Here is a 21,668-nt window from a genome sequence, read left to right as displayed (position 1 = left end):
TCCAAAGCAGATAACCAGTTAATCCTAAGGAGCAGTTCATCTCTACTCCAAAACACATGTACACCCTTGACTAGCAGTCTGTACACTCTAGAGTGGTGTCAGTAAGGCAGGGAACACAGCAGAACAGCAAATGTTGCAGCTGCTGAGGGCAGCTCTGCAGTTTATTTGGGAACCCTCGCTCCACAGATCAGCAAAAAGAGCCCCAGTTGTGGCTTTTCACAGAACAGAAGCTGAATTTCTATTTGACACCAGCAAACTCTTGATTTCCAACTTTTCCCCTTATTTACTGGCTGCATGCTGTGTAAGTAGGTAAGTATAAGCAGCCAGAGCTCTGACAATGGGCAGAGCTCTGAGTACTTCTAATGTTTAAGAGGGGGGCAGTAACCTCCCTATGCTCATAGATAAAGCAGTCTAATTTCTCTCCCTCCTTATTGGTCTCCTTTTGTTTCTCTGGGCAACCTTTTTTGACATTTTTCCCATCAGAAAAAAGGGAACAAGGTTTTATCTTTCAACACTGAACTTTAAAAAACCCAGAGCTACTCTCAAACCCAAGTTCCTCTGCGTGCATCTGCTGTACCCCTGAGACAGCAGTAGCTAAGGAGGTTGCTCCTGATAGTTCCCCTGTAGGAGTCAGGAAACATCTTACTTCAAGAAGCCCTGCTGTACCTGTCACTACTCCTTCAGAGATAGGTAGTGACTCCTTAGACATCTGGCTCCCCTCCCACTGCTATATGGCTCTAAAATTACATCAAAAGTGAGATTTGCAGCAACTCTAAGATATCCACAGTGATTCAAGTGAGTCTGTGTTTCTGCCCTGAACCCCTGAATGGCCTCAGTTGAGATCAGTACTGTGCAGAGAACAGACTGCAACTCCAACCCTGGGGCCATTCTCCACTACTCAATTCTTAGCAAAAGACTCTATACACAGCACACACAGTCCCCTGTAAGAAAATGCTTTAGTCCTAAACTCAAGTATTGCAAGTGCTTTGTGATTCAATACAGGGGTGTGTTTTTCAGGAATACACAAGTATCAAATGCAATAGGTACCCCAGGTGTCAAGGTTTCCATGTCATCCTGAAGCACTATCCCCCAGATTCCAACAGCATCCCAGCAGGAAAGCTGTTTCCCATTGCTTGCAGGAGGGATGGGGGCACCCAGCCTGCTCTGTCCTCAGTGACAGCTGGGACACCACCAGCCTTCCAATTAAGCCCAGGTGTCACCAGCTTAATTGGAATGTGGCAGGGTTGCAGAGCTGTCAGAGGACGTGAATTTGGCCAGTAGTATTTGCATTCCTAGTAGCAGAGTGAAAGAGCCCAGGTCAGCTGTCACAGCCCAAGCTGAGCTTGTGGGTATGACAATTTAAGGAAAAAGAAAACCACCAAAAACAAGCCAAAGTCTTTCCTGTGTCAAGTTCCACTCACTGCCATAGCCATCTGCTCCCCCATCCCCAAGGACCTAAGCTAGAGCAGCTGATGCCAGCTGGTTCTGGGGTCCCTGAGGCGTTTCAAGCAGAGAACTGTCTGTGGCCCTTGCCAGACCTAGGCAAAGTCATGCAGAAGGTGGTTCTACACCGTTCAGCTGAAGGCTGCACACAAACACTAGAGCAATTCTTACCTGGGGAGCAGCCAGTTTTCAGCACTGCACAAAGCAGCCCCCTCTGCTCACCACACAGAGGATAAGCAGGTCATCAGGAAACCCCACATATCCAGCCCAAGTCATCCTACTAGAGCAGCAATTTGCAAAACCAACATTTGCACGTTCAGGAATATTAGTTTGAAAAGCTGCTTAAGGAGTTCAGAATCCCTGTTTTAAATAAAACCTCTTCTAACTGCAGTCAGAAAACACAATCCAATTTGAAATTTTATGCAGAGTGAAGCTCCTTCCTTCCTACTGGAAATGATTTGGTAGGGTAACAAAGTCCAGACTCATCTAACATTCCCTCTCACTTAGCAAACCCAAGACAGACTCCCAGGTCTCACTGGATTATAAATCCACTCAAATTTTAATCTTCTGACATCTTTATCTTCACTATTACTATGTTAGGTCCTAGCAAAGTTTTCAAAACTTCTCACCATCATATAAATTAAAAAAAAAGTTGGAACTGGAAGAAAATCCTCCAAGTATTTAAAGTAATTTTATAGTCCACTGCTGATTTAAATAGGACAGGACACCCCAAACATCAGTGCTTAAAATTAGTCTGAGGTTAGTTAGCAGCTCTGCAAACGTAACCTATTTTTGCTTCAGCCTTACAGCGGCACAGCTCTCTTCCTAAGGGAACCAGTTTCAGCAAGAGCTGATCCAGCTGCTCCTTGCCAGAAGGACCAAAGCTCAGTGTATTCCAGGGGGAGGGAAAAACAGAAATCTGATCAAATATATTAAACCACAGAATGGCTTGGGTTCAACCAGACCTTAAAGATGATCTAGTTCCAACAATCCTGCCATGGGCAAGGACACCTTCCACTAGACCAGGCTGCTCAAAGCCCCATCCCACTTGACCTGGAAAACTCTAGGGACTGAGCACCCACAACTTCCCTGGACAATCTGTTGCAGTGCCTCACCACCTTCACAGTGACAAATTTCTTCCTTATGTCCAATCTCAATCTACCCTCTACCAGAGTAAAACCCTTGCCCTTGTCCTGTTACTGGTAAGAGTTTTTACCACAGGCCCTGGTAAAAATCCTCACTCATTCTTCTAAAACCTCTGGAGGTATTTTAAAGGTTACAATAAGGTCCCCTTCCTTCTTTTCTCCATGCTAAACAATACCAACTTTCTCAGCCTGTCCTCCTAAGAGAGGTGCTCCAGCCCTGTGATCAAATTTTACTATAAATTCCTCATGGGATTATGCTGTCAAATCATATTTCACAAAAAATCACTACAAAATTACAATGGTGCAGTGTGATTTGATCTACAGTGTCACTTATGCTATTGCTTGTGTTGATCCTAAACAGTACCTGAAAACTTCCCAGCAGAGCAATTTCTACCTGGCCACACACACTTCACTTTATAGGACACGCTACTACAGTTCTGTCTGAGAAATACTTAGGGCTATGTTGGAAGAAAGCATTCTCCTAACACATCTGCATGCATTCTGAGTTTTCCTAAGTAATTTTAACAAGTTTGCAAGGGACGAACATTGTATGCATCATATTACATCATCATTGTGCTGCTTAAACATCTGTACTTTTAGTATTAAAATATTAAACTACTGCCATGTCAAACAGCAGTTTAATGGGAGACTAAATGGGCTTCTCATATTACAATCAAAACAATAGAAATACTGACATACTGTGGCACAAAATTAGTATAAATAGACTTTATTGAAGTCAGTACCCTTGTACTGAAGCCAAAGATTGTGTCTACAGAAGCACAAGTTGTAACATTTCACAACTTCTAAAAGGAATGTCAACAATTACAACGATCATGCATACCATGGTCGATAATCACATTTTTAGAAGCATTTTCAACCATTTCTAAAGAAATGCTTATAACATTGTTATATATAGAACTACTTTCAACAAACTGCAAAACATTGATTAGCTTTTCCAGTATGAGCTACAGTGTCAACACAAAAGGGAGGCATAAATGTTTAATTTATGAAATCAGAATGGAATATTTACTGTAAAGAAAAATTAAAAAGCTTTCAAATAAAGGCCATTATTGAACCAAAGTGAAGAGCACAACTTGAACTTTGAATCCTTTCATCTCTTAAAGCTGTCCTCTGAATAACTTCAGTTCAAAGCATAAATTCAGTACTGTGAGTATTCCTTGGACTGAAGTTTGGCAATGATGCGATCCAACTGTCTCTTTGCTTCGCACTGTGGAAAATTGCTCATGTCATAATATTGAGGGGCAATTTTCACCAGCCTGTCAAAAAAGGAGAAGCTCGTTACTGATACTCAAACTTTAAAATAAATTTTACAGAAATTTTACAACTGTAAAGGAAGGAAACAAAAGTTATCCATTATTTTCAGCTCATTCTGCAATTCTAAGACTAACTGAAATTTACACACATGCACACATTTAAAATGGCAGTGCCATCCTGAGCAAGTGCCCAAGTTCAAAGCAAAAAGCACGCACATGAGTCTCACGAGATGCTCCTGTCTGGCCATGTGCCCCTTACAGACTCTTCCTGCTGCTTCAGTACCTGCCACGGCAACCCACACAGCCAGAGCCTCTGCTTACTGTCAGAGTCCCTCAGCCACAGAAGTGTACACACACAACCACTTGTGTCAGAGTGCAGCTCTGCCTTAGCTGTTTTAAACTTAGAAGTACAACCAAGGCCACAGGATCCTGCTTTAGGTTAGTGTTTGTTGAACCAGGATTTCTAAGCAGGGATTCAAACACATTTTCCATTAAGATACTACAGACAATGTAAATATATATGTTGTGCTTTCCAGCTTATGAATCTTTAAACTCTTCCTGTACAACAGTAAAATTACAGCAACTGAAGAACTTCCCGTGTCCCCAAAGCTTACTACAACCTGGTAAAAAAAGTACAACCTTAAAGACAGGCAAGATGCTTCAGATCTCTGCTTGTGTGCAGAGATTCAGGCTTCTGATTTCCTTGATATATTTAGCTGATGAATAAGTATCATAACATGGGAAGCTGTATCACTATTATCATCTCTTTCCTTAGAATTTTAAGAAAGCATGAAGTACTGTTCAGAGCCTTCTGAAAAAATCAGACAGAAGAAGTCTTAGATCTTGAGAACAGAAGCACTGATACTGAGTTATCTCCTAACTAACTCAGGTATGCAAGTGGGTGCTAGGACATACCCCCAAACCTCACAACTCCAAGCAGCTCCAGGCTTACTAAAGTAACTAGTTCTAAGTCAAGCTGTGCACTGTACACAGAGTCCAGGCATCAGAGGTCTAACACAAAACTCATGAAAAGGCACAAGTACCCATAAAGAAAAGCTTCAGTCATCTACAAAGTCTCAGTCCATACCATTGCCATTCCTCAAACCATTTCTGTAAAACTACCTTCAGGAAAAGTGAAAAGAATTACTTCAACTTAAAAGAAGGGAAAAAAAACCACCCCAAGAACTCTACAGTAGATCATATTTGTTGCAATACTTTGGCTTACCATTCTGGCTTGATGTCTGTACATGTCCGGATGTAATTCTTCGTTGTAAGGACAAACTCATTATACAGCACCCATTCTGGTTTGTGATCAAGAACAGTGGAGGGATGCAACTGCACCACCTGGTTATCTTTCACTGTTAAGTAATGCCCTGTTCGCTCCAAATGTGCCACCTAAATAAAAAGACATTTTTCCATTAACACAGGCAATTTTTAAATGAAGCAATTTCAAGCTGATTGTTAAGTGTTTTATACAAAACAAACAAAACCAACTTCCAAACCTCATCTAAATTTGGCACGTTACTTGACCACTTCAAGTATTCAAGGTTTTTTATAGACACAATCAAGATGCCAGATGTTTTTGCTATCTACCATGGTACATGTATATTCTAATACACAATTCAAGCAACATACAAAAATAATTATCACCCAAAGAGAATAATCATTATTGGAACAGCAGCAATGCAAACACAAAGGAAGGGAATATATACTGGACAGGTTTGCAACATCTCACAAAGTCAACTGTGGTCTACAACAGACATCTGCTTCAAGCATTTCATTTGCAGTAGCCACTGTAGGGCCAGTAAGCCACAACATTATTCTTTTATGAGAGAGGTCTCACTACAGCATGAGCTTCAGAGCTGGAAAATGTAGGTTCAGCGACACACTTGTGCTGTGACCTTGGTGAAAATCAATTAACCTCGCTCTGACTAAGCTTCTTCCTCTATGAAAGGGAATAATGCCTGCCTTGCCAAGATGCTCCGATACCCAGCTCATTAAGATTTGGTAAAGCAGACAGTTATCCTTTGAATGATATCCTCTGTACCAACAGCTAATCTAACAGAACAAGTAACTAAAATTAACTCTTTGATACCAGTAGTTGAAAATAACCTCCTCTCATTATGTATATATACACACACACATGGAGTAATAAGATTAAATAGGTTGGGCAATGGCTGAAAGACATCAAAAAAGACATTTATAATAAGATCATTAGCTGTTTTCCTTATTAAAGGAAAACAGACTGTATACTTCCTTGTTTTCTTGAATTCCTAGGTATATTTCACCTTTTATTTTTGCCAAGTCAAGAGCAAATTCCACCTATTAGATTAAAACCCCAGGCCTTCTAAAACAATAGCTACCTCAAGTTTTAAGCCAGAATATCTCTTTACTAAGAAATTACTTACTTTGAGTGTACTTCTCTTTAAAATGTTATGACATTAATATCCAGAACATGTTTTAGGAGTAGAACAAGATATTTCAATAGTTTGCAAATTTTGTCACACAAGATTTGAGAGATAACAGTTTATTTCAAGTCTGGGAAACCAGAAGATATTCCTTTAAATGGAGATTAACAGCACACTGTCTGTAATGATTTAGGCCTAATTTTATTTAGCTCAATAAAACATCTGTAACATTAAATATCAGTATAGGTGCAAACCAGACTAGACACTCATGTGTCACAGGCCTAGCACAAACACAGCACACCTTGCTGTAGGATTACAATTTTTTTCAAAGGAAGGTTTGTTTAAAAATCAATTTCATTTTTCAGATCAGAAGTACACAAGCATACAGAAGTATCTATTTTACCTGTTCTATTTCTTTCTAGAAAAGGACAGAACAATGCGTTATTTAGGTTTTATTCTCGAAAAGTGTCCTGTTAAATTCAATACAATTTATCTTTGCCACCTCAGTCTCACTCATATGTATTAAAACAGTAAAGTCTTATACTCTACCTTTCCCAAACATAATTTTCTTTTACATGTCATTTGTAATGGTAGAGTTATGTTTCTTATTGACTTTGCATAATTCTGAAGCATACTCAAAGAAAAATAAATGCTACAGAAATGTATCTCTTAATTAGCTCTTAATTTCCAGGGAAGGACAAGAATTAAAATAACCCCAATTACAAAGAAAATGTTTCCTTAGACCATTGATATCAGGAACAAGCCACCTTTAGGTGGTTATATATATACTATTGTGACTGGCATCAATCCTGAGGTAACAGTGAGCTGCAGTATTTATCCTCTTTAGCTGTTTCTACAGAGTGTGCTTGCTGGCACACACCTTGGTAAAGAATTTCAGGGTCAGTGATGGCAACTCTGAGGGGAAATACACAGTGAAGCTATGGCTCCAAAGCAAGCCACACTGATCTGCCAGCTGCTGCATTTTCCTGCTCATTCCTGGCCTGCACTGTTCCAGCACAGATGACTGAGCCCATTCTTGCTTCTGCTTTGTAAGTGGCCTGCGAGGTCACTGAGCTGAAAGAATTTAGAATGGGCTCAGGCAGGCACCAAGGTTGATATAAGAAAGCAAACAAGGACAAATGGGAGGCTTCCATTGCTTCTCTGAAAGCCTGGCTTGCAAGCATCATCAATGCCTGTAGGAACAGGGGTGGTTGGACCAGGTGTCCTCCAGAGGGCCTTTTCACCTCATTCTGTGATGTTTGTCAGAGTATAAAGAGCATGAGTTTCCACAGAAACCACAGGATCATACAGAGTATGTCAAGGAAATAGGTTCATTTTTGATGAGAATTGGTAGCAAGCAAGAGACTATAGAACATACCTGAGCCCTGAGATCCCCAAAGAATTAGGCTATTTGAACATGACTAAAAGAATGGGTTAAGTGCCAAGCCAGCCCATGTATCTCTGCAAGAGACTACTCTGCAGCCCCTGAAAAGCCCACAAGGCTGATGATTTAGAGACAATTATAATCTTTCAATGAACGTGACAAACCCAAACAGAAACAGTGGCACATGCCACAAGAGGAAAAAAATGTTTCACTTCAAATTCTCACCACAATTTTGTTAAGAATTACACACCCTCCTCTGAAATTTTAAGTATGCTTGTGCTTATTTCTTAGCTATCATGTCATGGAACCTAGAGGGTGAAGTCGGGGTCTTCAATCAAACACTGAATCCAAATGCACTTGGAAGGTCAAAAGCAGGTACAGTATTACAAGATCCAGCCCTTTCAGATTTAAGGCTATATACATTGTGACTCGGTAGTCTTGACAGACAGTTTAGAGAAATGATTGGTCTTTGTTCTTTCTGATAAACCAATGCCAGCATGCACCAAAGGAACCTTGGCAGTTGCCTGGATTTCCAAAATTTCTGCTTGAAGCACACGCAAGAGTGTTTCTGAATCTATTAAAAAGTTTTACAGCATTCTTCTGCATTCCTAAAGAGCAAAATGAATACTATTAAATGCACCACTGACCACCTTTGTGTTGTAAGTTTATTTTATTAACATTCTATTATTGTAGGAGCCTGATTATGTAAAGACTTCAAAATATACATAATTCCATACAAGAAATAAGCACCAAAGACTGAGTAGCATCAGGAATGAGATTTTAATTAGAAGGCAAATCATCTGACATCCAACTTCCTGTACAGTATTGCTAATTTATCCTCTGTAGTGACCATGATATATATAGCCTGTGTTTGACTATGCCACATCTCCCAAGAAAGATTCCAAGCTTGATCTGTATATCTTTCTAGCCAAGAGGGCCAATGGTATCCTGGGGTGCATCAGGGAGAGCACTGCCTGCAGCATGAGGGAGGTGACCCTGCCCCTCTACTCAGCCCTAGTGAAACTCATCTGGAATGCTGTGTCCAGTTCTGGGCTCCTCAATACAAGAGAGACATGGAACTCCTGGAGCAAGTCCACAGAAGGGCTACAAAGATGGAAGGACTGGAGCATCTCTGTTACAAGGAAAGGCTGAGGGAGCTGGGCCTGTTCAGCCTCGAGAAGAGGGACCCCAACAGTGCCTAATCAGTATCTGAAGAGAGGGTGGCAGGAGGAAGGAGCCAGGCTCTCTTCTGTGGTGCCAAGCAAGAGGACAAGAAGAAACAAACAGAAATGAAGTTCCATTTGAACATGAGGAAGAACTTCTTTACTCTGCAGTAGCAGAGCACTGGAAGAGACTGCCCAGAGAGTTTGTGGTTTCTCTCACAAACAAATATCTCTGGGAGATATTCCAGAACTCTCTGAACACAATCCTGTGCCATGTTCTCTAGGATGAGACTGTTTGAGCAGGGAGGCTAGACCAGATAATCCAACTGTAGTCCCTTCCAACCCAACCTATTCTTTGATTTGAGAACACAGGACTTGCTTCCACCTTTAAATTTTGATTTAAACTATCAACTATCAGTTCTTGTTCTGTCTTCAATACTAGATTGAAAATACAATGATAAAAACCTAGGTTGCTTTTGTCAACTGATAAAAAACAAAATCACTAAGAGGAAGATGACCCATCCTGAAGTCATTTGCCTTTTCCAATTAGTTTCCTTATCATACTTTCTGTGGTATAACTAATTTTTGCTTAGTTTTAACCATGGTTACTTCTGCTACTATTAACACTTTAAAGATTCTAAGCTTAGTTTTGAATGGGTATCAGAGATAAGCCTCCATTAAGGGGTTACCTATTCTTGTGACTTACTTTGATCCCCACCTAACAGTAAGCTACAGTATTTATCCTATTTAGATTTTTCCATAAAGTATGCTTAACAGAAGTAGGAGAAATAATCTATACCTAGTTCCATAAATTTATTACCAAATTATAAATATATTACACAGTACAATATGCCAATTCCTCTCCCTTTGTAAGACAGACTATGTTTGGAACAAAGTAATGGAGAAATCAGTGCTTCTCTTTTTTAAAGACCACCCCTGCTATATTTTATATATCCTTTGCATATTCTGATGTGTGATAGAGAAAGTTATTTTTAAAAGTTTTGCATTATAAGAACTAGAAGAAATCTGAGACACAGCACAAAAATTTTAAAAGACATTTAACTTGTCAATATCTATCTTTCCATAAGTTTTACTATATACAGAACTGTTGACAGTTTTAAATTATTTTACTATTCACTTTGCTTGTCTATGGTAGATTTACTGGAATTCAAATTTGCATTTAAATATGAAGGTAAAGAGATGATTCATCACCAGCAGAAATTCCACATTTATCTGTCTCTGACATGCAACTGAAGGCAGGTATACAGTACTTAGTACTGACTACATAACCAGTACAATTACAATAGCCAGTACAAGCCTATACTGTCTGACATAAACTACATATCTTGATTAGTACAGAAAATTCTACAGTGAATTTTTATGACTGGTTTTAGGACAGTAGGCAATTACCAAAGTTTAAACCATGCAGCAAATGAGAAGTATTTCGAGACAATGGCTACTACTGCATTTTCTACTTCACACTGCCTTTTTAAATTTAGAAAGTTTGAAGAACCAGCTTCTGCTATGTGTTGTCCACACACCTCAGTACTTTACATGCAGAAGCTATCTAGAGTACATGCACACATTTCTCAAGTGCCCACACTTGGAATTCCACCATGTTCTCTACTTAGAGGACAAAGGATGATGTATGCATTTCATTACTAAGGTTTTCTGAACAAGAGCCCCCAAATGCTACAGCCTGAATATGAGCTTGGAGAGGGTGTAATGTGTATACAGACTACAACTGTAAGTACTTCAGCTGCTGGTAAATAACATCTGAGTTTTTAAAATTTTTCTACTGAAGGTTTCTTAAAGAAACATGGAATTCACCATAAAAAGTTCAGAGCCAAGGTCAAATACATACCACGCTATCGTGAAGGTTTAAAGAGCTGAAGAAACTCAAACTAAAATAGACCAATACTTGGAAGCAGAAGAGCAACAGCTGAAATGGCTTCCACTCCAAACCGCTCCAACAGGTCAGCTATACCTATATCCTGATACACCCCAAAAATTCTACTAGGCATTTTGTGTGAGGGAGGCAGTAAAGAACCTACTGACCATGGAAGCCCAAGCAGACTTCTTTAATTTTCATCTGCTTTAATTTTCATCTGCATGAGCCTACTTACTACTGTATTCACAGCAAAAATACTAAGATCTTTAAATCCTACAACACAGAGACCAAAAATCTACTTGCACCAACACTGGTGCAGCTCCCCATGCATGGTAATAGGTGTTTTCTAATAGGAAAACACCAATTAGAGGAAGAGTTTTGCTCCAAGTAACATAAAACAGAGAGCACACCGACTTCCAAGTACATGGCCTCCCCACAGGTCCAACTAAGTGCAAGAATGCATTGGGTATACTGCCAAACAAAAGTGCAGCTGTGACACTCAGACCTGCCTGGGGCCCAAAATGGAATGCTGGGCAGAACTGTTCTTTGTCTTTCAAAACATTTACAGAATTAAATTTGGAGGTGGGAATGTATTCTGAAGCATTTGCCAAGAAATATGCAGAAAACATGTCCCAAATTCAAGGACTGAACACAGTTACAGCCTACTTGCCTGAAAGGTTACAGCAAGTAAGGCTTTAGAACCATTTAATTATTTAAAAGCAGCCAACAGCCTTAATCTCGCATTTGCATTACACTGAAATGCAGTTGCTGACATTGATATTTCTGTATTCTGAAAACCCAGAACATGTTTTTGCTGCAGACTGACTGGCTGAGCCCCAGAGACAACACTTGGCAGGGGCGGTTTAAGGACAGGGTGCCCAAGTCTGTGCCCCAGTTGGGGTGTGTAAGTGCAGCGCTCGTCAGGCCCATGCCATCTTCACCTGCACAGCACTGACCAGCAGGCAGTGTTCGTGTTTGAACACCACCAGAGTGCAGTCCAAGGGAAAAATCAGGAAATGCAATGGGCACTGGTCAGCCTCCTAAAGATAACAAGATTGTACTCTCCAGAAGTGAGGTTTTAGGCTCTAGCAGAGATGTTGCAGAGACGTGTCAAATGCTTTTTTGCTATGAAAAGCATTATCACAACAGTCCAAAATCAATGAGCATGGAGATCACACTTTGTATCTGCAAGAGCCAGCAAAGACACTCTAGCAGTCTTAAGGATGAATGTTGAAGAGAAAAAACACAGCAGGATGGGACTAGGGGGGGAACCAAAAAACCCCAAAACCAAACAAAAAATAGACAAAAACCCAAGCAGTCTGCATTCTAGATTGGGGCATTGCTTAACCTGAAATGCAAAGCATGCAGGTGGCAGCAGTGGAGACTGGCTTTCATAGCATCCTGGCTCAATTGGCAAATGCATTTCAAACAGTATACATCTTGAGATTACAGAAGTACTCCAGTATCTGACTCATGTAATTGAAAATTGAAATATAAATATGGAAAAATATACAAATGAAAATACTGTCTTTCTGTAAGTATCATGTTTTCATATTTACATATCACTGTACTTCCCCTTTTGGCATCAGATTACAAATAACTTTAGAACTACATATTCTTAAGTTACTTTGAAATGTTTTATGTAGTTACTTCATGAATGCTCATAGCAGAAAGGAGATTTTGATACTGATAAGACTGCCTTTAATTTTTCTTCCATATGACTAAAGAATGTGCTACTTGAGTCATCACCTAGCAACTTGACAAAGACTACATAGTAACATAGCTAGCCACATGCAATTTAAGCAACATTTATTAAGCTTTAGCGAACTATAACAACAATACTAACATTATGAGCCACATAAACACTGAACCACTTTCTCTATGAGAATACACACATACCTGCATGAAATACCCAGTAACTAATGCCTTTCTTATGTTGATGTAATAGTCTCGACTGGTAAAATCTGTGCTTCTACGAGGCAAATTAAATCTATCCATGATTCGTGACAGCTGCTGGCGTACATTGTCTGCAGACATCAGGGACCTGTAGTTAATGAAGTTGTCGTAACACCACTGAACCGACTCATGATCTGCAACATTAGAAAACATGAATCAAAATTAGAACAAGTAAATCAAATAGCAACTAACCGATTCATCAGTCAGATGAACCAGAAAAAATATCCATAAACTTTTATAAATGGTAACAACTCTTGGTTTATTCAGTTGATTTCCTGCACTAGGTAACTTGCCAAAACTCTTTTATCCAGGAAGCACGTGGTCAGGACAGAAGAAAAGCAGGGGTTTTCCCTCCCTCACCAATATAACATAAATACAATCACTGCTGTTTTACTGAAATACCATACCACTAAATATTGGACACTTAAAAAATCCCACCCTGCAACTAGAAAAACCATCTTCCAAACTTGAAGTGTAAAACGTAACATGATGTCAGGACACTGCACAGCCTTTAACTGCAGCATGCAATGAACATACAAGATAACTGTACATAACTACGCTGTATCTGAGAAATGAAACTCTACTTCAATTAAACATTCAAAAGCTAAGAGCTATACAGTCTGCTCTCAAGGTGTGACACACCTCACAGTAGTTTCAGTAAATGTGACTGGTAAAATACAGCCACTGTAAGCGAACTCTGTACTCCAACTGCTGTTAGCTCTGAGAAATCTGATGAAACAGCAAGCCTCAGCCATTCTGTCAGCATCAATACCTGCATGTTTCACATCAAAAAACCTAGTTCTCCCAAGCTATTCTCTGACTTTTCAAGTAATGCTCTTCTAATCTTTGTCAGTTTAATAATCCAACAAAGCCAGTCTTAGGAATTAAAACTTAAGGTAACTCTTGGAAAGAAGAGACTCTTCTAAATTTGCACTGAAAAGAATGAAGGTTATGGAAGTCAAGATAAATCCAAGTTCTTTCTTGCACTTTACCTTACAGAATATATTTTAAATGAAGTATGAATAAAGCTGTTGAACAGTTATGATTCTACTGTACAGTACCATCGCATACTACTTGCTGAGCCAACTGAACTATTCATCATGGATAACCCATAAATGTTTTATATTGTTCTATATACAAACAGTAGAAGCATTTTGTCTTTTGATTCCAGAAGACCATTTACAATTTTACAAGATGATTCCTGAAATAGATCCATCCTTTGGTAACCTGAGTATTAAAGCAGTGGTTTCCAGAAACATGCACAAATTGTCTGCCAGATATTCTGCATCCTATTAATGAAAAAGCTAACAGGGAAAAAAAAGCAACACACATTTTTATTTACAGATGTTTCATAAAACTTTCTCAGCTGTTGTTTGTATTGTAAACTGAATGTATTTGTTGACTTTTGCACTTATTTTAGATTGTCATATAATGACAGTGTTAGAAGGTTTTATACAGAATTTCTAAATCGAATCTGTAACAGGAAGGGGCATTAAGCTGCATTTCTTTTTACTCAGGGTAAAAAGACTGCTTGTTTTTTGTTTGCTAACAGGAAAGTATAACTGGAGCTCCTAAATCCACATGGCTGGCAGTTTATAGCCATCTTTTTATTTGCCACCAATATAAGTCAGTTTAAAAAGTGGGTCACTTGCTCACTGTTGAAGAGAACTAGCTTAATCTCTTCATTCTTATCTTCTTTAAGCTGCTAAAATACACTTTGGCTATGTTGAAGAGGATCATATATTTTCTCTAAATTCCATCCACAGAAATTACATAATTGAAACATATGTATCATACAGTTCTATGTTACTTCTTGTTGATGCATCATGCCTTTGCCTCTCAATCTATTCCAAAGCCTTATTACAGAATTCCTAACTACATTAAGAAATCAGAATTAAAAAGGTTTTTTGTTCTAAGGCAATATCCTTCTCCAAATTCATGTTTTTTTCTGCACTGCTCTCCCTGAAAAAAAAATCACTAAGCAATTATGCCTATTTTTTATAATTAATGTTAAATAAACTTCCAATATTTCTTAATTAGAGGAACATTTGCTTCCTTCTGTCCAAGGTTACCCAGCATTGATTTAAAAGCCTGGCTTATTTGCATGCTCATCAGTTTATTACAAGATTGCTTGGGTAGTTTTTTGGTTTTGTTTAACCCCCAAAGGAAAGTCGCACTTAAATAACAAAACCCAAGCCCTTCAAGTGTCCTTGGAACCCAGAAATGGAAGTCGGCAGCACAAAGCATAAATAATTTTACTAAAACAGACACAGACTTACTTTGCTTGAAAGCATGGTAGACATTCAGCAACGTCAAATGATCTCCATCTATGTGGGCAAACCTCATCTTGGCTTCATCTGCTGCTTTCTTTGCTTCCGTGGGGCGAACAAAACACTGTGGGACTAAACAAGGTTGGTATGGGCCCAACACAAACGCCCATATCGATGAGTCACGCATTCACAGATAGAGGAACAAGGCCTAGCTAGGTCAGTGCACAGAGCATAGGGCAGGGCAGGATGGCCTCCAACTGCATCTTGGACTGTTTACTACCTTGATTTGGTACATCAACACCTAACCACATCTGTAAGACAAGAGGGTTTCAAAGCTACAGAGTACCTGATTATTTAAATAGAATTATATGTATGCATCAAAATCTCTAGTCTGAAGGCCATCAAGGTTACTTACACAGACTGGAAGGTTAAACAAATCTTAGTTCAAATCCAGTGCTGATAGCTCTACCAGGAGCTAGAACCCCATGGAATTAAACACTTTAATTACAAATCTGCTTTTTCAGAAAGCCCCTACAATGTAAATATTTCTGAAACTGTAGTGTACTAGCACAGTCTAAACCAACTTGAGGTTTGATTATCACAAGTCTGTTACTAGACAGAACACACCAGTCAAGTCTCTTCCCACATGGTATTGCTATCAGCACTGGTATACAGAAACATGTGAATAATGAAGGTATTAATAAGTCTAAAGGCTGTGATGGTAGCGGTAGTGGTGGAAGGTTAAACCGTCCTTTGGCACTACTTCAAATAAAAAATATAGATCAAAAAATGCAACATGAACTTTATCATTAATATTCTCTTACATACATCTGACTGGTCTCACTTCCATCCAAAAATCATGTGTTACCATCTCTTTTCCAGCCACAAACTAGCAAAGACCACAAATAGTATTGCAGCCTACTTAATTCATGGTCTGTCAACATTCTACTAATCTGTAAGATTGATATCAATCCACAAGATCTTGAAAGTAGTTATAAAGAGATCTGCTGGAGCAGGGAGGTTGCACCAGGTCACCCACTGTGATTCCTTCCAACCTTACCCATTTTGTAATATACTTTATAGAGCTCCACACCAGAAAATAAATCAGTTTGGTTGTAAGTATAATTTTTAAGAGATTAAATTTCAATAACATTAATGATTAAATACTAAAAATCTTTTATCGTTTTCCAGCTGCTTGGGACTACATTAGTTTTCTCATTAACTGAAGCCCTGCAATCACATGAGAACACCTCTGCATATGACATATCCCTATCAAATGAGGGCTTTTTTATGCAGTGTTATGTAGTTTTTCTTTAGTCTTAAATTTGCATAGAAGCCCCAAAGCATGAGCTATTGTGAGCTGAATACCAGAGATGCAACTCGAGTAAAAAAATTCACACTGTAACAGTGAATCATGGTAACAAATCAACAAAGACCAATGCATTAAAGAAAATGGAAATGCAGGCATGAAATAAACACCCTGTATAATGGGTCCTGCATTTGAAAAAAAGAGATAACATCAAGTGTATTTTAATTTCTAATTCATACTATTAAAAGCAAAATCCAGATTATTCTATCACTGTCTTAAATCAGTCTTTTGAAAAGTAATAGTACTTTCCATACCACAGCATGACACCATGGCTCTTATAAAATGTAGTATAATCATTTAATCTGCTCATTTTTAATGCTATTTTTGCTCTTTTCTGTCACCTAGTTTCCCATTCAGTCCAAACTAAATACATGGATTCCAATCAACAACCTGACAATCTTTATGTGCACTTAATGCACCAAAATACACTATCTATTTATGCTGCTGGTTTAAAGTGCTTACTTTGGGAAACAGCCCTCACAAAGACCAGGACTATGGGTTTTTTAAGAGTAATGTTTTAGTTACAACTCATACATTAACCAGCTTCAATCCATTTTTCATTTTTTCCCCCAAAACTTATTTATCATTACATTAATTATGGTTTAAACCGAAGAAGATATCGTGGCCTGGGGAAAAGTAAATTGGAAAAGCAGTAAGGCAAATCAATTGAAGCCACAGACAAAAATACTAAACTGACTTGTTCTATAGTAGATACTGGGGGGAGAAGGGGGAAGAGAAGAGAAAGACAGGCACCAACCTACCACCACCTCCGCAATTAAGGCTACCATTTATTTACCAATTAAAGAAAAATATTATGATTCTGCCCTGCCCATCTGCTCTGAGTCTGAACAATCATAACTCTGAAACAAACATTTTAACTTGTGCTTAAAAATGTTCATATAAATATACTATAAAACTAAACTGAAGCAACAGATTTTACACTTAGTCAAAACTTTTTTTTTTTTTCTACCCAACCAAGTAAAGCATGTCAGCAATACACCTGAACTGTGGAGAGCCCGGTAAGTTATCACATCCCAAAGATAAAAGTGTTCTTATGAACCTGAGCACCCCCATTTTCATAACAGATTAAAACTTGCTGCTTGTCTAGTCATAAAACAAAGTCACTTCTACACAATGGGGAAATTAAATACAGGGTTTGCTTGGTAACATTTTCCTCTCATTAAGCTCTCTCAGCAAGCAGCTCTGCTCCGACACAGAGCTATTCATGTAGCAGCAGCAAAGTACAACTGTACACCTCAGTTAATTCTTATAAAGACACAGCTTCCTTCCAAGTTTCTTTTTTCCCTTTCAAAGTACTGACTGTTCTCCAGTTTTGCCATTTAGTAACTGAAAAATGTATCATGTACAAGCTTATGATTTAACAGAAATTATACTCTAATCCCTTTGGGAAGACTGTGACTTATCAAAGTGCAGAAGAATGCACAGTATGAAAGAGATTTTACTGCCTGAAAAAGTAGTGGTCGAGATGACATTGCTGGGCCTGACTGTGAACCTTAATGGAAATTTCTCTTCCACTAGCCTGGCTTCCCATCCCCAACTAATCATATATATAGATTTTTAACTGATGTTAGGAGCAAACACTTAGATCATTTTATGCCGTAGTTTTCAACATTACTACTCACTAGCTTCAAGGTCTCTACATAAATCCGTAATAACTGAACCCATATATGAAGTTTTAAAAAGCAAATCTAATTTTATTAAGAATATATTTATGTTATTTTTCTGATGTGGGAAAATTAAATTTTCCCCAAACCGACCATCTGCAATTTGTTTAGTTTCTCTTTTCCTGCTATTACCTGACAACATGGCAGTAATAGATAGGACCTCATTAGAACAGTTGTAGTCACAGCTTGCAATAACCATTTTAGCCAGCTGTGGATCCAATGGAAATTCAGCCATCATGGATCCCAACTCAGTCAAGTCTCCATCATCATTTAAAGCAGCCAGATAATTTAAAAGCTCTAAGGCTCTCATCAGAGTTTCAGGAGCTGAAAGAAAAAAAATATGTAAATTCGCATATTACCCAAACGCTCTGAATCAGCAAAAACCAAGGAAGCACAGACTGTTACTAGGTATCTTTTTTTTTTTGGTTCTCCATTCACTAGCGTCCAAATGCAAAACTGTTGCCAAATCCAGCAATACACGCCCAAGCATGAATGAATGGGGGCGGCAGGGAGGGAACACTTATTTAGAAAAGCTTTAAAATTAATCACAAGCTTTGAATATTCGAAGATTACTGCTCTTCAAAATTCAGACAGCAGTGGCATTGTGAAATATTCAGTACCAGTAATATCACTTCTTCCTGCAGATACTTTTTCCCTTGTTCCATACTAAATAAATCAATAGTCCCAAAATTTCAGCCGTTAACCCTAGATACCTACAGCCTTTCAGAAAGCCACTAAGAATGTTCTCTTTATCTTGCATTCCTCACACAGCCAGTAGTAACCACAAAGAAAAATAAAATTAAATCCAAAAGTCTTTCTGCTAAGCTGTCATACATGTTACACAGAACAAAGACTTTAACTGTTCTGTAGAACTATTTTAAAACTTACATACTAGGTCAGATTTTTATTTAAGGGGAAAAAACAACTAATTCACCTATTTATATATGACAGATTTACTTTTCTGATTAGCAATACCACCCAATTATTTCTGAAGCATATATGAACATTTAAAACTTAGAAGAAAGATGCATAAAAACTACAGTTAGAACCAAACCATGTATTGAGCTTTAAAAACACGACCCCATTTTATTTACAAACAGTTGTTACCTGATTGTACAATTAGAATGTGCAATCAAGGTGATAAATAAAAACCTCAAGTAACAGACTTTGTAATGCCAAGAATTTGCTCTTATTCTCTGAAGGCAAGGGGCTTTCAGTAGCTTCCTTGGTTCCACTAAAACCTCTTACACAGAAAGAAAAAGCTTGCTTGGATATGACACAGAGCACTAAATTTCAGGATAAACAAATGACAATTCCTTACAGATTACAATTTAAAAAAACAGAAAAAAACAATGAGAAAATTTATTCCATGTTGTCATTATATAAAATAGTCATAAAAACAAAGATTGTAAAGATGGAAAGAGATACCTGGAGGATCCATAAAATCAAAGTGCACCAAATCATCTATACCAAGCTTCTTGAGCTGTAATACTACAGATCCTAAGTTAGACCTCAAAATTTCAGGGTATGTGTTGTCCTGGGGGGGTGAGGGGGGGAAAAAAAAAAGAAAATTTGTAACACTTCTTCAGATACTTTATACTATATAAGTATTCAAATTCTCGTTTTGTTTAAAACCACAACACTCAACAACCTGAATCAGACATCCTTATAAACACAATGTAAAAATCGCATCTTACCTGCATTTCAGTTTTGTAGGCTTTCTCTGTATAAAGCCTGAAGCACTTGCCTGGTCGAGTACGACCAGCACGGCCAGCTCGCTGCTGGGCAGACGCTTTACTGATGGCAGTCACCAACAGAGACTCCACTCTGATCCGAGGATTGTACACCTATTTCAAAGTGGAGGCAGAGCAGGACAGAAGGTTAAAGAATAAACAATGTTCATGGATAGGACAACTACCCAAACTGCTTTAAACTTATTTTTAAACACAGCTTCTGCACAAGTCGTATGTATCTGAAAACGAAAAAAAAAAAAAAAAAACTGGCTACAAAAGACTGTGGAGAGCTTCAGATACAACTGCCTAGAGAACAGCATTTTTTATTCATCTGTTAACAGCAACTCCTGCCAGGCTCCCTGTTCTTAAATGTATTTTTAGATAGGATTTTCATGGCAAATGGAATGTGTCCAATTTGTTCTACAGAGTGCTAAGCACTCATGGTGCTTAAAAAATCCCATAAAAATGCTGTCTTGATATAACTACTGATGTCTTAAGTTTTAGCTTTCATATTTTCCAGATTCTGTACTGCCTTAGTGTGTAACTCTGAACTTCATATAAAGTGTTAGCAAGTTCTCTTCACACTTTAGTTAGACAAAACAATCCTTTTCCAGCCTGAGAACCAAGGACACCATTACACCGTTACAGCTTCAGGCCCAAACAGCGTAAACAATGGCAAACTGAAGAAAGCAATTTGGGAGGATGAGACTTCATAACCTGAACATGTAATTGGACAACTAACCCCAATATGTAAATCAACCAAAACTTACAAAAGTGTGAAAACTCAGACCAGGCATCCATCTTGGGTAGAGCCACAGCCAGGTTCTTGTACTGCCCAAGGTGTATCCTTTGAAGGCCTTTTAATAAATACCTACTTTATTCCTCTAACTCTGCCCAGCCTCCGTTCCAGGTAGCCTCTCAAGGCTACAAGGTTGAATAATCATACTCAAGATCAGAGAAATCTAACATTAAGGTTTCATGCAACTGTAAAGAACAGACTGATGACAAAACTGTATTTCAAGGGTACATGCAGACTATGACAGTACAAAATATCTGCTGGTATTTACTGTAAAACTTCCACTGCAGTCATATCTAAACAGCAGCACTGCCAGCTCAATAGGGCTCATGGAAAAGAATACACTGAAAACAAAGGCAGTAGTCAAACAGCAGTGTCAGCTGAAGACATTTTCAGCCCATGTTTTAAGACCTTTCTGGTATGATTCAGTATAAAATATGTACAGAAACCTTAGTTCTTATACTGGAAGAATGCAAAAAGAACTATTTGTGAAAAAAGTTCAGCCTTAATAGTGATTGAAATTTGTGCATAAAAATACACTGGCTGTACTCATGTTCTGCTGTGTGTCTGGCTCATTTTGCAAAAGTTAAAAAGGCTGAAAATGTGTACACTATTAAAGGAAAAGACTAAGAAACCAAGTTATAAAGAAAGCTACATTTAGTGAAAAAAACAAATGAAGCCAGTGACATTCATATTTTATTTTATGTAGTTACTGGGTTAACTGTAGGAAAGCTACTTCAGTTCCTCTAAACGATGAAGTTCCAAGAACCACAATACAAGCTTGATTACAATCTTCAGGGCTGCAACAGTACATGATAAATACTGACATGAAACAGCAGGGATCATTTCTTCTCATTTTAGTGCTGGAGTTTTCTACAGTGACTTAGAAGAGAAGGCTTCTAGAACCACTTTTATTTACTTTCATACAATTTGTTTTACTTGAGCATCTTCAAGCATAGACTAATAGTACAAAACTGCCCTTCCTAAAGTATCTAGAAAAAACTATATTCCAAGTCAAACACCAAATTCTCACATTTCTTTCTTTTTTAAAAAAAATATTCTAGCTAAAGTTCGCAGACTAAGTGCAAACCGTAAAAATTTTAAGTTAAAAAACAAAACAAAACAAAAAAAAAAATCCAAACCAACCAAAT

The 21,668-nt window shown here is 38.2% G+C and overlaps 1 protein-coding gene across 1 annotated transcript in view; it reads right to left on the bottom strand.

Moving 5' to 3' along the window:
* Positions 1 to 3,299: 3,299 nt before the first annotated feature.
* DHX15 (DEAH-box helicase 15) overlaps positions 3,300 to 21,668 on the bottom strand; it is a 45,030-nt gene continuing 26,661 nt past the window's right edge. The window contains exons 8-14 of the mRNA XM_071432613.1: positions 19,686 to 19,835; positions 19,417 to 19,525; positions 18,121 to 18,312; positions 14,944 to 15,066; positions 12,608 to 12,798; positions 5,088 to 5,257; positions 3,300 to 3,865 (exon numbers count right to left, since the gene is read on the bottom strand). Coding sequence (XP_071288714.1) covers positions 3,748 to 3,865; positions 5,088 to 5,257; positions 12,608 to 12,798; positions 14,944 to 15,066; positions 18,121 to 18,312; positions 19,417 to 19,525; positions 19,686 to 19,835 — 1,053 coding nt within the window. The 3' untranslated portion in view covers positions 3,300 to 3,747. The remainder of the gene's footprint in view (positions 3,866 to 5,087; positions 5,258 to 12,607; positions 12,799 to 14,943; positions 15,067 to 18,120; positions 18,313 to 19,416; positions 19,526 to 19,685; positions 19,836 to 21,668) is intronic.

This window comes from Agelaius tricolor, unplaced genomic scaffold (assembly GCF_023055355.1).
Source record: "Agelaius tricolor isolate 1412-34295 unplaced genomic scaffold, bAgeTri1.0.p SCAF_8, whole genome shotgun sequence".
In the NCBI taxonomy this organism is placed as follows: Eukaryota; Metazoa; Chordata; class Aves; order Passeriformes; family Icteridae; genus Agelaius; species Agelaius tricolor.
Note: the sequence above shows the minus strand (reverse complement) of the source record. Positions and strands in the feature narration are given on the sequence as shown.